This window comes from Harpia harpyja, chromosome 1, assembly GCF_026419915.1.
Source record: "Harpia harpyja isolate bHarHar1 chromosome 1, bHarHar1 primary haplotype, whole genome shotgun sequence".
Taxonomy (NCBI): Eukaryota; Metazoa; Chordata; class Aves; order Accipitriformes; family Accipitridae; genus Harpia; species Harpia harpyja.
Genome location: NC_068940.1, coordinates 36,196,490 through 36,214,211, shown reverse-complemented (window position 1 = coordinate 36,214,211; position 17,722 = coordinate 36,196,490). Strand labels below are relative to the sequence as shown.

Sequence of the window (17,722 nt, the reverse complement as noted above, 5' to 3'; positions counted from 1 at the left end):
TGAAAACTTCCAGAAATGTTAAACTCACCAACAAATTGTGAAATCTCCATCTTCTCCATCATCAGAGATATTCAAAACCACACTGGACGTGGTCTTGGGCACCCTGCTCTGGACTAAATGGCCTCCAGAGGTGCCTTCCAGCCTCCACCATTCTGTGATTCTGACACTCCTTTTTTTTTTTTCTCTCCAATGAAGCTATCAAAATATGTAAAAGAAATACTAGGCAAAACAGAAAGAAAATTAAACGAACATCCAAACAGTAAGTACTTCTGAAGAGCTGATAGTATTCAGTAATCACTCTGAGGTCAAAGTACTTGACAAGGGTAGCCTTCTCTGAGACTTCCATCCCAAAAGTCATTTCTTAACGTGCAGTGTCCTGCTTCCCAGCGTTATGCCAATCCAAATCTATGGGATTTTCAGCTTGAAACATTGGCTCTCTTTCAGCAAGTAACAAAATTTCACTGACTGCATTGCACTGAGCTTTCTCTATGGCTGCTCAAAGTTTTTCTACAGGATGAGTTCATCAAGATGAATGCTAATAAGCAGTTATCTGAGTCTCAAAAGATTCAGATAAAAAAGCTTTAACACAGAAGCTATTTTTTGCATGTATTCCAGCCCTTTGAGGAGGGTGTCAGAACAGCCTTCCTCCTTGCAGAAAGGGACAGACAAATTGATAGAAAGGATTTACACACCTAAAACACAGGCTCTGCATAACTTTTGTGCATTTGGACCCCAGAACTGGATCCAAAAGCCAAGTGTAGTCACCACGTTCATAGAAGTCAGGCTCTAGGGGTTCTAGGTCCTCAGTCTATAGCCCACAGCCTTGTCTTGAAGAGAGGTAAATGGGAGCCCTGGCTTCTGTACCAGTGGTGATTCTTTATCTTCACCAACGGAGCTTCAACATAAAAATATACAAACATTTCTTGAAATAGTGACTGGCACTTAGGTTTCCTCCTTCCAGCTGACTGTCCCAATCCCGAGACAGTCATATTCTATGCGCAGCTCAATAACACTTGACAGTTTTTTGCACAGCTGCCAGAGGAAGAGGTGGGAGCGATTGAAATGAATCACAACTGTTTTCTAAATTTCATTCCCTGAAATGTCTATTTTGCACAGCACACCCGCACGGATATGGTACAACCAGTGCCTCTAAATGAGAAGTTGCGAGAGCCAGAGGAGCACCCGTCAGCTCAGCACACTGCAGGCTGGCTCCGCAGGGCTGTTTCATCAAATGCAGCCAGAGCTGTACTTTAGCTTGGAGAGCAGAGTCATCACAGCCGGGTTGTCCTTTCACAGGACAAGTTCAGTAAATCCGTAATCAAAAGGATTTTGGTTTTAATTTTCCTAATCAGCTTAATTCCTGACAACAAAGTGAGACATCAGATTGTTTTAAATGGCAGGATTCCAAATAACAAACTTCAATTTAAGCATTAATGACAGCAACTTGGGATATTATCTGGGAATTATTTACTGGCTGAGAAAAGCGTCTGTTTTGAAATTGAGTTCAGCAAATTTCTATTTATAATTACATCATTTCAGGCCAAGTACTATAGAGCTTGTTCAGGAAAATTTCTAGGAGCTGCAAGAAGAGTTTTGGTATAAATATGCTCATCAGTACTTGATCTTTATGGACAACAACCTTTGGGGTTATTTTATTTTTTTAGTTTAATGCTCATGAGCAAATGACTTCACCATAGATACATCGCCCATTATTTATCCTTGTGCAAGCAAAAGAGTGTCAGTTATTTATGTTTCAAAACACATTGTAGCATTTTTAAATTGCATCCAGACACTTAAAATCTGCATCTGAAACCTTTTGTTTCAAATGCCTTATTTGTAAAATAAGCTTAAAGCTATATTTACCTACTTTCTAGTTTTCTGTTGTTTAATTACTGCTGACTGTCCTTGACTAAAATATTCTACAAATATGGGCAAAATGCATCCCTGGGTAAACACGCAGCAAGCGTAAGGCTTAAGCACATTTAGCAACCCCTGCAATCATTTCAATGTATATCCAAGAAAGCGCAGTCTGCTTCTTGGACATATCATGTCAGCTGCAGTAATATGCTGTGACGTGAAATACTCAAGTGAAAGCTAAATAAAACCTTATTTGCACAAAGGATTCATACCTGCATGAGTCTGAGTTAGAGTTTTCATTAAAAGACTCTCCCTTTCTTTGTGACTCTGGGAATAAAGTAGACGGTTCAACTTCAGGTACATTCTACCTGGGTAGTGAGCAGCAACAGTGAAAAAATGAATATTTCATTTAGTTTGGTGAGAAAACTTAATAGTTGAACATTTTGGCAGTCTGCAAATGTCTTTCAAATCAGGGAATAAAATCTTGGTGCTATGAATATCCACAGCAAAACTTCTGCAAGCAATGCAGGGAAGGATCTCACCAAAAGCTTTTTGAGTCCCTGTTTGAGTCAGAGCACCTCAGCACTTCGTCAAAGCAGCCCCTCAGTTTGAAGTTTTTAATATATTCTTCTTTAAGGCGAGCAGCTTGAAATTTGTTTGTGGTTCTTCTGAGTCGTCATTAGCAGCAACTTCTTAAGCAGAGGAGTGAGTATTTTCTAAGAATGCCTTCAGGCTTTAGTTGCTGTACAGTGACTGCCCAACAGGTTCCCTTTTAGAGACCCCATGTTTTTATTCACTTTGTCTGAGACAATTTTTTTCTCCTACAATTGGTGTTTGTATTTAAAAGGCATTAATTCAAACTAGAAGACCAGCATACATAAGTGACTTCAAAGCTTTTATGCACAGAACACTTTCTAAGGGACCATAATTTTTATTTTTTGCTTTACTGTTCATTTATACAAATTAGCAGGCGCACCCTGCCTGTCACCTGGTCTTCTGCCAATTCAAATAGGAAAGAAATAGGAAAACTGGAAAGCAAAGTTCAACCACTGTCGTAGGATATAATTGTCCAGTTTGGGAAGTTAAATTTTTTCCTCTGAGTCTAGTGTTGGATGACCTCAGCTTTTTACATCTATTTTTCGTTTGAGGAAACTCTGGGAAATTTCTGCCTCTGGGTTAAGATATTTGTATTTCAAACTGTGAATTCTTGGAAAGCCCTTGTGAGTGCTGGTGCACACGTAACACTGGCCCCACTGGGAGTTCAAGTCAGTCCAGTGACCCATGCCTACATGTGCTCCATTCCTTACAGCATTCTCAGGGCAGATTTGAATACACTGAGACGCTGGGCAGGCAGATAAAGTCAGGGATTTCTATTGGGAGCTCAAATCCAGGAGTGTGGGGCTTCTCTCAGTCATGTTTTTGCTGAAGACAACTTATATGAGATCCAGAAATTATCTTTCCTATTCTTGCTGAAGTACTGCACATACAAGCAGTAGTGTGCGTTTTAAGGAAACAAACTATCAAAAGAGATCTCTATTTCCTTCTGGAGCAAGCAGTTCTTAGGCAGCTGAGCTGTCATGAAAGAAAAATCAGTACAGCATTTGACCCACAGCCTTACTTCACACAACTGAATATTGAGACGAATTTTACTGAGCAGAACTACTTACATAATGTCATCATTAAGCTTTCATATTTCATAATATGCCAAATGTCAGCTCTGTGGGTTTTGTAGGGAAACAAACAACCCAGATGTAAAAATACTACAGTTCTTGCAGGTTGCTACTTGTCGGAGTGCTCCCAGTTATATTAGTTTCCACAAACAGAAGGCTCACCCGACGCTTTGACTTTTATGACTACAGGTTTGCAGGATAAAACTGTCTGCTGCTAAGGAAAGATTCCAAGGACATTATCCACATGGAAACTTAGAGCTTGTCTATATAATTCCAAATAAATGTTGAGGCATAGCAACTATTATTCTTTATACCATTAAAACTTAGTAATACAGTTGACTCTAAGAGACTTGAAAAAACCCAGTCTTACGCAAAATAACACTTTGGAAGAAAGAATGAGGTAGGGAACAAAGTCTATTTATTTATTTTTACATATAAATCAGGAGGTCACTGAAACTCACAAGCACTGAAGAAATAGCTTGTTTGAGAAAATTGAAAGATGTCACCTCAGTAAGCTCCAACTCCATAGGAAAACTTCATGCTCTCTGAAGGGGCTCGAACCTTCATTTGGACATTAATTTTTTAAATTAAATGCTCCAGGATATTCACACAAAGACACAGATATCGACTACTGTGTAGAATATATTTTTAATTGGAAGAGGCCATGCCAGCTGAGCTATAAAACAAGTACAAGCTGTTAGATATAATAATAGAGAAAAAAGACTAGGAAAAAAAAGTGAGTCATGAAAAAAAAGGGAAAAATCTATTTAGTTAAAAGAGACTTCCCATGACTCCTAAGCTAAGGTAATGGTAGAAAAACATGAAACTTATCATGACCATCACGAATGCTGTTCAGGGATGCAGGGATCTTGATACCATGGAAATGGCACTTGTATTCAGGATTATCTTACATGATTCACATATAAATGAAGATGGTTCAGATTTTGGAGCAGTAACAATACACATCAAAATCTGCAAGTGTTGTTTATGATGCACATACATGCACTGTATAGGGCATTGTGGTATAGAGATGCAAGAAATTAAAAAAGATTTTAATTTTCCTCTTTCAATCAGAAATGAGTGGTGTAAGCTGTAGCTCCTGGTTCATAGATAGATGCCACTGACTTCAGGGTCAACCAGATGTCACTGCTCTGATGCTGACTTGAGGCAAATACAGCCAATATGTTTTCTGTAAAATTAAATGCCTTTATTTGCTTCTGTAAATAATCTTCTGTAAAATAAGTATCAGGGGTACTACTTTTGCTATTTGTTTTCTATTTTATTCCTTTTGCCTCTGAGAAACATGACTGCATGTTCTAACTGGAAGCACAGTCCTGACAAGACTGTTGAGAAGCCAAAATGATGCACTTTGTTAGTGCAGATATGCAAGAGATGGCAGCGACGCTGGCGGTACAAACCTGAGGGGACCCACTGGGTACTTTGCTGCTGCTGCAATGCAGAGCTCTAGTTCAGGCATCCTCTACCTCACGCGAGACAGTTTCTATATATGATAGGTAGGTGCCTGGAACAGGATATTAAGCATCCTAAATACATAGTCTGTGAGGCTCTTCCTCAAAGATCTTTCTAGGCATCCTCTAAGATGAGGGGTGGATTTAAGGCAGAGAAGTTAAGCAGTGAGGCCCATTGGCATTCACGGCTGGTGCCAGGTTTGCTTCTCACAAAGCTGGAAGAGCAGTTGTTTCTTTGCTCATCGGTGCACTTGCTTAACACCTGATGCCTCCTGTTGAAGGCGTTTCCTTGGAGTTATCGCTCACTGGTCAGGAATGAGATGCTGCTCAGCACACCTTTGGGCCAGAGCATTCCTTTAAGAGGAGGATTATAAGGATTTGAATCCTTCAGGGCAGCATTCCACTTCCTTGGGGACTCCTCAAAATAGAGGTGGGAACTACCATTTTGAAAGAGCACTTATGATTCCTGCTCACTTCTTTGAAACAGAAGTTGTGTGCACCTGCCCTGGGGAGCAGATTCGGCTTCCAAACAGGAGCAGCCATGGAGGGCAAGGGTGCATCCCCTTCCCTAAGCAGATTTGTCAAGGTTGATGTGAAATGAAGCACTTGCCTTTGGTGATGGGCGCATTAGCTGCAGGAACACTTTTCTGCCCTTTCACATAGGGGTGTGCTGCCAGTCATGGCACATCAGAAGCTGTAAGCTCCCAGGAACTGCAGCCTGCAATGCCCTTTAAAATACTGAGGCCAAGACAAGAAAAAAATCTTGGGCTTCTTTTGTCTCCCCTTTCCAGACAGTGTCCAAGTGTCTCTGTATTCCTGGTGATTGTTCTTTACTGTCTGACATGACCAGCACTAAAAGTCTACATATTGCAGCACCTAGCTGGTGGGTGCCCAGGCTCTTTACTGGACCTTTCTCTAAATACCTACATGTTCAGCAGTGGTTGCATCTAGAACAGCAAATGAAACGCTGGATATAGAGAAATTTTATATGCCAGCTGAGAGAGGGTCGTGATAATGTAATTTTTTGATGTAAGTGCATCTAAGCCTTTCAGAGGGGTTAGCCTTAACTCCTTTTAGCACTGAAGTCAGTGAGAGTGTTCAGCATTGCTATCAAAGCCCAAACACTGCGAGACCTGGGCAGTCAGACCTAAAGTCAGTCAGGTAATGAATACACTTTTCCTCAAACAACACTGTTTGCAAAACTCATAGAGAAAATGCCAAATTTTATCAATGACCTTTTAGAACTATTTTCTGCTTTCAGTGTTAAACACATCCATTTTGCCTTTGCATTTATAGGCCCCCTTTTCTTCTCGTATATTTGAGCTCCAGATAATTATTCTAATTAAAAATATGTAAAAGCCAACAAATGCAACAGAAGTATTTTCTCTTTTGAAAACGATGGAAAATTACCTCCAGTATCCATTACTTAGATGCCTCATGACACATTTTTATTTTGCTTCTCTGATATTTTTCTCTTCCTGCCAACACAAATCTCACATATTGATTGACTTCTATTTTACCTGAATACATGACATTAGCCATAAAAAGCACTATTTTATTCTAGTACTTTGGGGGGAAAAAAACCCCAACAATCACCCAACCAGACACTTTCTCCATTGCATACTAAGGCTGCAACACTTTAATAGCAGAAAGACAAACAAGAATTTTTGCTAAATAGTCTCCTCTGTGGGTAACAGCGCCACATTTCATTATAAATCTTGTAAAGTATTATTTTGAAAAGTACAGCAAAAATAATTAAAAATTAGATCACCATACAGGAACTTATTCATTGAAAGTAATAGTTAAAACTCAGTCAGAAGGCTGGGTATCAAAGGAAAAGATTAAAAAGAGAAATTATAAAGTGTCAAGAGTGTCTCCTTTCTAAATACGCAGGCATCTCAAGGTACAAAAGCACGTACATCAGAAAAAATGAGGGAGAGACTTGTAGGTGATCTGTGATCCTACAGGTCAAATACCACTTACAAATCACACATTATAAATTGAATCTCTCTCAAAATCAAGTCTGCTTTACAGACTATATACTGTCTATGTGCTACTTACTAGTAGCGAAACTTTCAAACCAATTAACTTCAACATTGTTTCCTGGACTTCTCCTTCCCTCACCTCTTTATAAGATTTGTGTTGTCCTTATGGCATGACTTCAGCACAGGCCTTCCTAAACTCACTAATGAATGAAGATATCCACCCAAATAGTTCCTGAGAGTCTAGGTCTTGCGGCTCCCCAAATTTCACCTGTAAATTTGAAAGAGAAGAATATTTAACATTAGTATATCCAAGTAATCTAAACCATGTCCAGGATCTTAAAGAAATTAAAAGAGCAAGAGAAAAGTTAAACATCTTCGTTATTAATAATGAAGAAGAACAACAACAAGAACAAGAAAAAGAAGAAGAAGAAAACAGAGCTGGTTAAAATCTCCAGCAAGCTGAGATCCAAAACATCCCAAGTAAAAGTGGCCCCAGGAGTTGTCATTGAATTACTTCAGTAACCTGGCTTTCTGTATAAACCAGTCTCTCTGGCTGGACTATAGATCTCCAGCTGAAGAGGAGAAAAATCAGTAAATCGTGAAGCTTCCTGGCTCTGCAGTTTGTTAGATGAACCCATTCATAAAAGAAAACGCATAAATTAGGGATATGGTTTATATTCCATGGTGGGCATGGTAGCAGCATGTTCAAGCCAAAAAGTTTTCCTTTCCTGTCATTTTGCTTTGCAAACAAACAAAAATAATCATAAGGAAGCAGACATTTTGGGGAGAAAAACTAATTTATCAAAGAGCCACCTTTCCCTGTTCTCTTATTTCCTTCACCTGAAAAAGGTGAACAGATGGAATGTTTTTGAAAAAGACGTAAACAATATTGGCATCGTGTCTGCTCTGCTATAAAAGAAAAGGTGAAAGGCAGTCATACTACAAAGTTCAGTACTAGGAGAGTGATTCCTGCATTAACTAAAATCACTTCCACATACGTTCTCCAGTTCTAGGATAGGAAAGGATTTTTCATATTAAATCTGTTGCTAAGGTTTAATTCAAGAGGTTTGTCATCATTTTCAAAGATTCCCTCTTAATGGGATCAATGAGTTAAAGAACATAACTCTGCCTGCAATGGCTTTCTAATTGAGCAGAACTAATCTAGAGAACGTGCTCCAAAGGCTTCATCAAAAAGTTTTAAAAGGCATCTTGTGTTGCTGCAAGTTCTTATCTTGGCTGTAATTGAGAGCTACTCTGTAATTGGTGGTTACAGTTCTCCCCAGGCTGAACAGCAATAAAGTTGTATTTCAGTAGTTCAGATTGCGACTGAAATGCACAGAAAGGTTTGGATAGGTATCTGTCATTATCTAAACATGTTCACCTGCCATCATCTAACGTTCCTAGGAGCAAACCCTCTGCCTGGAAATTAGAAACACAGTAAAAGAAACCACTCACATAATCCAGTCACAAAAACTTTAACATTAACCAGTGACACCTGATTAATAGTTTTGCCTGTTGTGTTCCTAATTGCACCTCCTGGGTGCTCCAAGCCCTTGATCTTTGGCATGACTCGCCACTCACCCATGGTGTACCATCAGTTAAACAATAATGAGAGAGGTATTTCCTGGAGCTAATGACCATCTGTGAGAAGTTGATAGCCCACAGCTATACCACAGGCAGTTATCCCCAATTTATTGTTCATTCCATAGAAGTGTCACATGCCAAGGTCATTATTGATTTTATAAGCAGAATATAAAATCATAAAGGTAGGCCTGTGGATTTTTGCTTTATGTGCAACATGATTTCCATGGCTACCTACAACACATTTCCAGATCAGATATTCCCCCTGGTAAGCTAGACTATTCCTTTCTAGTGCTGTTGAGATGATAGCCTGGTCTTTGATCACCCATCCTATTTTATATTTGCTTTACATTTTTGCTGCTTTATAAATATGCAAAAAAGATCTGTCTAGCAATAACATTATTCAGAAGAAAAAAATCCATTCTAAGGGAGAGAAATATATCAAATGCCTAACTTTAGAGAATAACGGGGAAGGGACGGCAAAAACCAGCTGGGTTAAAACTTGAGGAAACTTCCAGCTACATGGAAAATGAAATCCTCTTCAGATGCAAATAAGCGTCTCAGATGAGAGTTTCCAATACAAGAAAGGAAAGCAAAGAGCCTCACACATGTACCTGTAGCACAGCATCACATGTGTAATGCCTCCTGGCTGAATGTACACAGCTGGAGAGAAAGAACATCTGTGCAGAAGGAGTGTGACAGAGTGTGCACGTGCAGGAGGGCACGTTCAGCCCTCACTGGGCATGGCACAGCTCTGCAGGCAGGACCAGCCACACAATACTAACTCCTTCTGAAGATGACTTTTAGGTAAAATGGGTCGGATTCTTCCATACCCCATGCAAGAAGTGTCCCCCCAAAGGTTTTACAGCACAAATCTCCTGACTTTTAAATTTGGTGAATACTCTTCAACCATTTCCACTCATGTAACTCAATTGTTAATTCTCTCATTTACGCTATTTTTTCCACCTTTTTTTTTTCTTGCTTTATCCCAGTCCTTCAACTTTTTTTGAAGGCTTGGGACAGAGTTCTTCATCTACATACAAATTTGGCTTGCCTCCCTACACTGAGGCATTTTTCCCATTTGTGGAAGGCTGCAAGTAACACAAAGAAACCCTTGCACATTGTTACAATATTACTTTTAGTAAAACATAACTAATTAAATGTCCATGCTCAAACAGCTCACTAATCTTCGATGTCTGTTCAGATGGGCCCCCAAAGGTCTTCCCGGCTGTATCTTCTGTGTAACAATTGCCTATCATAATCCCTCCCCCTCATTAAAAAAACAAAAACAAAAAACCCAAAGAAACCAAAACCACAACCACCCACAAAGCCACCACCACCACTTAAAGCCATGTCCTAATCCCATGACCAGGAAGTTATTCCAGTTTCAGAAATTAGCACTGCATTTCAGCAACTCTGTCCCTTTCCTTAAAACATCCTAGTGTGACTATTCTGCCAGGGAATACTGTTACCATAGCAGAGACCTCCTGAATTCCTAACACGCTCCAAGAATATTGTACTAAATGAGGAATCTACATGTTATGTTGTTAAAAATTGCAGCGTGGAGCTTTTACCATTCCTTCTGGTGTGACCCTCTGACCCAAAAAACATTTTCTAGTGTATTGGACCTAGATGGGTTGCTTCTGTTCAGAGGAAAAAATGATTGAGAAAATTAGGTCCTTCTCCAGTGCAAGTGTGGGTGAATATAATAGGAACAAACAAGAACAGACAGTTTCTATATCAGAAATCTTCTGCCCGTGGAGCTTCCTTTCTGCTCTGCTCATTTTTAGATCTGTGCTACTACTAACATCTCTATCTCAGTCTCCCTCTCACTGGAATAACAGTAGCTAAATCAATGCCCTGAACTATAAGCTTGTCACTAGAAAAAACCCTCAGCCCAAGTAACACAAGATTTGCAGCTGCCTACCAGCCAAAGACACAATTGCTTGTAGGAACCAGAAAACATGCAGTTTTCCATAACATGTTTTCTGTAACATGTTGAAAACATTCAACAGTTAAACTTATTGAATTTATGAAGTTGCCAAAATCTACTTTTCTTTTTGATATTTGGGCCACAGACACTCTAAAAAGTGAACTGTAAGACTTCAAGAAAAATAAAAGCCAGATTTTCATTCAAAACATTCCACCACTGTTGGATGTGATTTTTTTTTTTTTCAGTTTCTGTGGACAGTATAAGTATAAAGCATGTGGAAGTATGGGAACTTCTTGCACTTCCTTCTCATGCCCTCCCCCCCTCCTTTTTTTTTAAAGAAATGTAGATTTATTTTCATTGCATTTTAATATGATAGGTACCAGTATGTTGCTATAAAGCTTCTTCATTTCATCACATCTTTTTGACAGCTGGGATAGATCCCCTTCATATTTCTGAATTAAATCCTGTAATACAATAAAACTTCTTAATTTGGTATAGCAGCATAATATTAAAGCAGGAATTAAACAGCAGTGAAAACAAGATAATTCAAGTCAAAATTTTCATGTCACAAAAATTTCACATTTCAAAAAAGATAAGCATACATCAGGCTCACACATTTCCTTGCAAATATTAAGACATCAAAGACAAAAAAAAAGAAACATCAATGTTAGAGAATTTTTTACTGTATCATCCAATGACACTACCTAAATTTATTAAAATTGGCAGAACTAGATAAGCATCATAAGGTCCTAACTTCCACTTACATTTGACATAGTCTAGCCTTTTTGCATGTGAAGCAAACACTCCCAGTTGCTAGTTCTTAAGGAGGCAGAAACAGGGCCTCAGAAACTTAACTTTTGAAATCAAATTTCTTAACCATGGTTCCTTTGTAATGTATACATTTTCAACAACTCCATATGTATTGAAGAAGCACACTCTTGAGCTGTTCCAAGGGAGAAGGAAATGTATGCATTGAGCAGATGCCAACAGCACCCAGTGAAGCACAGCACAAAGATACCCACGACAGCAGAGATGAACACGTCCACACCACAGAGTGGGGAATGCCTTCACTGGAAGTAGCCCTGTTCGCAACTAGCGCAACAGTGCTCTTGAGAGTTCGTTAACTTCTCTGTACCTGAGCTAATAAGTGCTGTGTTTGGCTCTGCTGACTCCTGGGCAGACCTGGGCTCCCTACAGCCTGCTCGGCTGCCTCTCTGTTGGGTCCCCCAACCCAGCTTGTTCTGCCACTAACACAGGCAGAATCATCTTAGATCAACCTATACTCACAATTTAGGCATGCCCTCGGATGATGTTTCTTGGATGGTCTCTTTTCCCAAGTAATAAGTGATAGCACAAGAGGAAATGGCCTCCAGTTGCACCAGGGGAGGTTTAGATTGGATATTAGGAAAAATTTCTTCACTGAAAGGATTATCAGGCATTAGAAGGGGCTGCCCAGGGAAGTGGTTGAGTCACCATCCCTGGAGGTATTTAAAAGACATGTAGACGTGGCACTTAGGGATATGGTTTAGTGGTGGATTCGGCAGTGTTAGGTTTATGGTTGGACTCGACAATATTACAGGTCTTTTCCAACCCAAATGATTCTGTGATTCTCTAGGCTATTTTCCCTTCTGTCTGAGGGCAGAGGAAATTAATACAAATTCATATATGCTCTAAAATTGCTATTATTCCAAAGTGTTTATTGTGGGCAACCACGGGGCTGACCTGTTCCTCATCTACTCCAGCCCATTTGCCTGTGAAGCAAAAGCAGGAGATGCAGAAACTCTGAAAAGCACTTCTCATTCTGCAGCTTGTAGTATGAGACACTATCAGAGGGGAATAAAAGGCCACTTTCCCTCAAATGCTCCTGACTCCCTTCTCAGGGCAGGTCTCAGCACAAACTAAGCAGATTACTCATACTTTACCTCCAGCCCACAATAAGGTTGTGGTAAAGTTACCTTTAGTTCTTTGCAGAACTGTGACTCCTGGGGTGTTGCCTTGATTGTCTTGGGTTTAATAAGCCGCCTGCACTGAATAACGTTTTCCAATTCTTTTTTTAAAACTAACAAAAGAGAAAGAAAATGAGAAATTTTACTAGCATGCAGTTGTGTCCAAAGGACCGCAAATGTCTAATTTAGGACACATGGAAAATTTAGGAGAATATGGGTCTATAATACATTCATCTAGGAACACTAACTTTCTGTTTTGAAATAGAAATCCTGAAAGAGGCATGGGTCTTATGGAAAAAAATATTATGTGATCATATCACAGCAACTGCACAATAAATGAAGAGGTCGATAGTATGGTTATGCAGCAGCCGTAAATCTGACCTTTTCTAGCTTTGACCATTGGGATTAGCAATGAAAATAACATTCTTCAAACCTACATTTTTTTGTAGAAAGTTCAGGGTTCCTTTAAAGATAAAAGAACAAAAATTCTACTCTATGTAACAGTAAGATATCTTGTCAGTTGACACGAAGCACTACATCGGACTGCTACCGTGGGAGCTCTCACGGTGTGAAATGCGGGGAGAAGAGGATACAGCCTTGGCTCCAGGAGCTCAGTCCTGAACTGACCCAGGCTGCAGTCTAGTATCTTCCTCCCCTTGTGCTCGTTCAATACTTGCACCAGATGAGCCCCAGGACGTGCCTTGAACTACGTGGTGAGAAAGGCTGCTTCAGTGGCATTTGGTCCATCTCTTTTCCTCTCTGCACTGGTGAATGGGACTCAGCAGATAAGAGCCTGTGCTGGGCCCGTCAGGAATCCATAGAGGGAAGAGGCCAGTCAATCTCCTCCAGTTCCCATGATTCACCTCCTTTGACAGCTCCCAACAGTTTCTGGTACCATGTCCGTTGTACCACTTTACCCATGACTTTCCAAAACTGTCTTTAAAATATTTAGTGGTTTTGTACCAACATTGTCCCCGAAGGAACACAAGTGACTGAAGGCAAGTAGTGTTATTTTTAGTTACTTATGTCTCCTAAAAAGTTGATTGGAATTTCTTGGAACAGAATAAAAACACACTTTAGTAGCCTCAAGCTACATGCCTGTCTGACTCCCAAAGCCCAGCAGAATAGGCGCAAGGGTTTTTCAAACTGAAAGCTGAGAGCGACTATCATTCAGGTATGTTATCAAAGGCTGAACTAGGATATATTGGTCTGCAGTTACAGTCAACAACCATGCCACATTTTCAAAAGATAGATTTTTATAAACTTTCAACATAATACAAGTCTTTTTCATCCACTCATGCACCTTCTCTAACAACTCTCAAAGGGTTCAATCTGAAATCCCTTGAATTCACTGGTCACCTCATGATACTGTTCAGTGGTAAGTTGTAAATGTCTCCCAAAATCTATCTTGCATTCAAACAACCTTATACTGTTCCCTCCTGTTGACTTCACTAGTGTTGGACTCCCTTCTAGAGAAGGACACCAGTTCAATTCAAAGAAGTTCTTGAACTTCAGGACTGAACAGTAGGAAGTTTTCTCCTGCTGCCTTGCCTGCTCCCAGAGACTCTGCTACAGCGGTAACTTTGACGGAGCACTTGTATCACTTAGCATTTGTAGTTTATGATAAACTCTATCTACCATGGGCAGTATATTTTTTATATTTCTAAGCCACCTGGACATACTTTAATATTTCTTTTTTTTACATTCTTCACAGTAACATGGCAGGTTAAGTATCACCATGGCAACGTTTTACCTTAATGTTTTGAACCTTTACCTCTCTTTATAAACTAGAGAAGTGCAATGAAAACCTGTTCCAAATGACTGCACAACGTATGAAAATCATTCTCTGAATTTAGAAACCACATTTACATACCATCAACTTCAGCACTGAGGCCCTTCATGGAAGCTGGAAAGGAAGAGAGAGGGGAAAAACATGCTAATAAGTATCATTCATATTGTGAGGATGGGAGTTTCCACAGAAGTTGAAGGACTTCATTTTTTAATTGTTGATTTTTTTTTCCCCCTCCCTCCTCTTACCATCAGGAACAGCTTCAAATTCTGTCAACTCCTGAGAAAATTTGGCCAGATCAGGCTCATGTAAGAAGATCTGTTCCACAAGGGCGTGAAGCAAGGTGAATGTCCTCTCTTTACCCCGCAACAGAGGTAACTGCAAATAGAATAGAGCAATAATTGACAGACTGAGCTATTATACTTAAAAAAAAAAAAAAAAAAAAAAGGAACAGCAGGGATATTGATAGCTTCCAGGTAAATTTGACAAGAATAGAAAACACAATGAAATTAAACTTCTCCTTTTCAATCTGCCATTTCACAGACATTCTTGATTAAGATCAGCTTCACACTTTCATATCCGTTGACCTTGTTCTTTTGTGTCTCCTTATTCACATGGGTCTTTTTCAACTTAAGCTATCCTAATTGATTGCAACTGATTTTGGACCTCCAAACACAGCCATTATTCCTTTCCACTTAAAAGCAGCGTGCTGTGTTCATGAAGATAGCAAAGTTCCTTAATTGAATCTGGGAAGATGCTCTGTGGCAGAAAATAATTTTGCAGGCATTTTTCATTATGATAGATGTGGTATTATAGCCATTACATATTAAAAAAAAAAAAAAAAAAAATGCAAGTTACGTCTCAGAATTGTCACTAGAGTTATAAATCATTCACTCATATATTAAAGTCTCCAGATGGGAAAGATACCTTAAAAACAAAATAAAAATCCGTCTCTCTTCCATTTACAGATCAGGCATAATCTTACAATGGTGTTAAAGGTACAAGGCAACTTAGGAAATTCGTATCTCTCTTCTACTTTTTAGGATAAAAATATGATGCTCTGCCACTGTTGGGTGGAGGTGGGGAAAAAAACCCGGTGCTCAGGAGCAACATTTTCTGATGGAAAATTCTGATTAAGAGGGGAAAGCAGTTTCCTTAAAACCAATGGAAAACCCAGCCTAATGTCACGCAAGTGGTAGGTCAGTGAAGAGACAATTAGAGAACTAAGAGGTAGATGATGCTTCTTGTAGAGCAGATCTCTGTCAGGAAAGAGTAAAGATCACAGCTGCCACCTTTGTCCCCTATTCAATCATCCAGCGGAGAAGGGGGGAGGGGGGAGTAAAACCATTGCAGTTAAATTTCACTCCCTTTCAATTTATTAATTTATTTATATTCTACTTTTGAAAGTTTACCTTAAAATGACATTGTACCACTTAAAAGACCTTTGCATTGCAGTAAAATGAAGCACTAAGAAATTACTCCAGTGTCATAAAAGTGCAGCTCCCACGGAAGAAATGCTGTAGTTACAGCCTCTGGCCACAGTGAAATGAAGAGGTCCATACAACGGTGTTCTGCACAAAACTGCAAAATACGATTTATCTAAACTTGCATCTAACCAGGGGCCTGCAGCTCAGACGCCTCTTCTAGCCAGGGGATCTTAACATCAGGGCAGTCAGCATTTTGATGGTCTACCTCATTAGAAACACAGTGTGTTCAACACCACAATGCCCCCATCTAGCCAGTGCTGCTGTCTAAAATGGGGAAATGCATCTTGTTATAACACACATTAAAGAACACATTGTTAAACAGGATTTTGTTTCTAGTGTAACCAAGAGCAGATGTTAAAATGTTAGCTACTCATTAAAAATGATTGCCTTTCCCCACATTCAGGGCAAAACTGAGCTAATATTAATGGCTAACATACCTTATAATATGATGATTTTAATGGCAAGAAGAATATTTACTCACTTTGGTCAAAGACGACAATCGAAATCCTTTAGCCTTCTCTTTTCCAGCCTTTTCATTTAAATGGTTCCCAATGGCTAAAATGTACTCCAAGACAGCGACAAATTTCTGGCTGGATTGCAGCTGCTTACTCGCTTGGATTTTCTGGTTTATTAGCTGAAACACACAAATCTTCCTTCAGTTCGAATTGAAAATGTGAGTAAATCAATGGCGCCTATATCTTCCAAAAGCCTCATTGTCCCCACCTGAAGCAAGCCACACTTCAGCTGAGGGATACCTTCCTATTCAACTTCCCTGGGGGAACAGGCCAGAGTTTTTCAGGAAGGACCAGTTAAAAGTATCCCACCAAGATAAAGCTAGCGTTGGCACAGTTACCCTGTCCCCGATAGAGGTCACATCCTTTCTGGCTGCCAAACTGGCCCTGCCAAAACAACTTCAACCTCATCTCTTAAAAATGCTTCTGAAAAAGAAGTATTTTGCTGTTTGAATGCACCAGATTGCACCAAATGTCAGGCATCAGGGGAAGCAGATAGCCTGAAGCGCAGTATAAGGTTCTCCATCCTTCACCTCCCTCCCTTCTGTTTATACCAGCTGAAGACTCTTATCTTATCAAAATTCTTAGCACAGTTTCCCCACAAGGAAGAAGAATAATTTCCTGTAATCAAACTCAGTATCAATTTCTGTTTTCCCGGGAAGCCACCTCCCTTCTAGGGCTATAGATACAGGAGGTGGTTTTATTTTAAATTAGGAAATATGTATTTTTTTAGCACCACACCTCTCTTCATCAGTCACCAACACACAAATTTAAAAACAGTGAAAGGATGAAACACACAGGAGACCTGAAAGCCATTGTTAAAACATTTATAGCACACCACAGGGCCAGAGGGTGCTGAAAGCCAATATTAAGATTGTTCCATAGAATTTTAGGTGTATAATCTATGGTTTACAAATGTGTTAGCGTACATAAGAAAGAAAATACTTGGACAACTAATCAGCTCTTCAATGAACATTAAATATCCTTCAAAGCTAGCAGTATATATAATAGCTTCCAAATATTCAAATATTTAGTTTCAGTGGAGGACAGCAAAGGTGAAGCATTGTACCAGGCAGGGTCAGAAATCTCTGCATCTCCCCAGTGTGTTCCATCTGTTCCTCTTCTGAGTTTTGTTCGCTGTTACTATGGTTTTAATCACAGCCAAAGGATAACAACTCAGACTTGCAGAACTTTCAAATTTTGTTTTCATTCCCATGCATAATGAAAGCAAAACCTTTGAAACATTTTCATAGAAACAGAATCGTGTTGAAATACTTTGTTTTGAATCAAAGCATATACAAACCGTGGCAGGTAAGGCAGCTGTTTGGAACAGGAAGATGCAGTCCATGAGACTGGAACACTGTTTATTTGCATACCACCAGCCCACCCCACCCCTAGGTCATCCTGAAAAAGGCAGAAAGGGACTTGAACTCTGGTTTGCAACATTTCAATTCAGTGCTATAATACTTAGGGTGAAGAGCTTCCTTCAGTCT

General features: G+C 39.6%; 1 protein-coding gene across 2 annotated transcripts in view; it reads right to left on the bottom strand.

Moving 5' to 3' along the window:
• Positions 1-3,941: 3,941 nt before the first annotated feature.
• The window catches only part of LOC128141827 (delphilin-like), a 45,468-nt gene continuing 31,687 nt past the window's right edge, over positions 3,942-17,722 (bottom strand). The window contains exons 12-18 of one of the 2 annotated variants that reach the window (XM_052787070.1): positions 16,199-16,351; positions 14,479-14,608; positions 14,315-14,347; positions 12,451-12,554; positions 10,876-10,959; positions 7,121-7,249; positions 3,942-4,716 (exon numbers count right to left, since the gene is read on the bottom strand). In XM_052787070.1, the coding sequence (XP_052643030.1) occupies positions 7,145-7,249; positions 10,876-10,959; positions 12,451-12,554; positions 14,315-14,347; positions 14,479-14,608; positions 16,199-16,351 (609 nt within the window). In that variant the 3' untranslated portion in view covers positions 3,942-4,716; positions 7,121-7,144. Of the gene's footprint in view, positions 7,250-10,875; positions 10,960-12,450; positions 12,555-14,314; positions 14,348-14,478; positions 14,609-16,198; positions 16,352-17,722 lie in introns of both variants that reach the window. The other variant, XM_052787060.1, reaches the window with a different exon arrangement.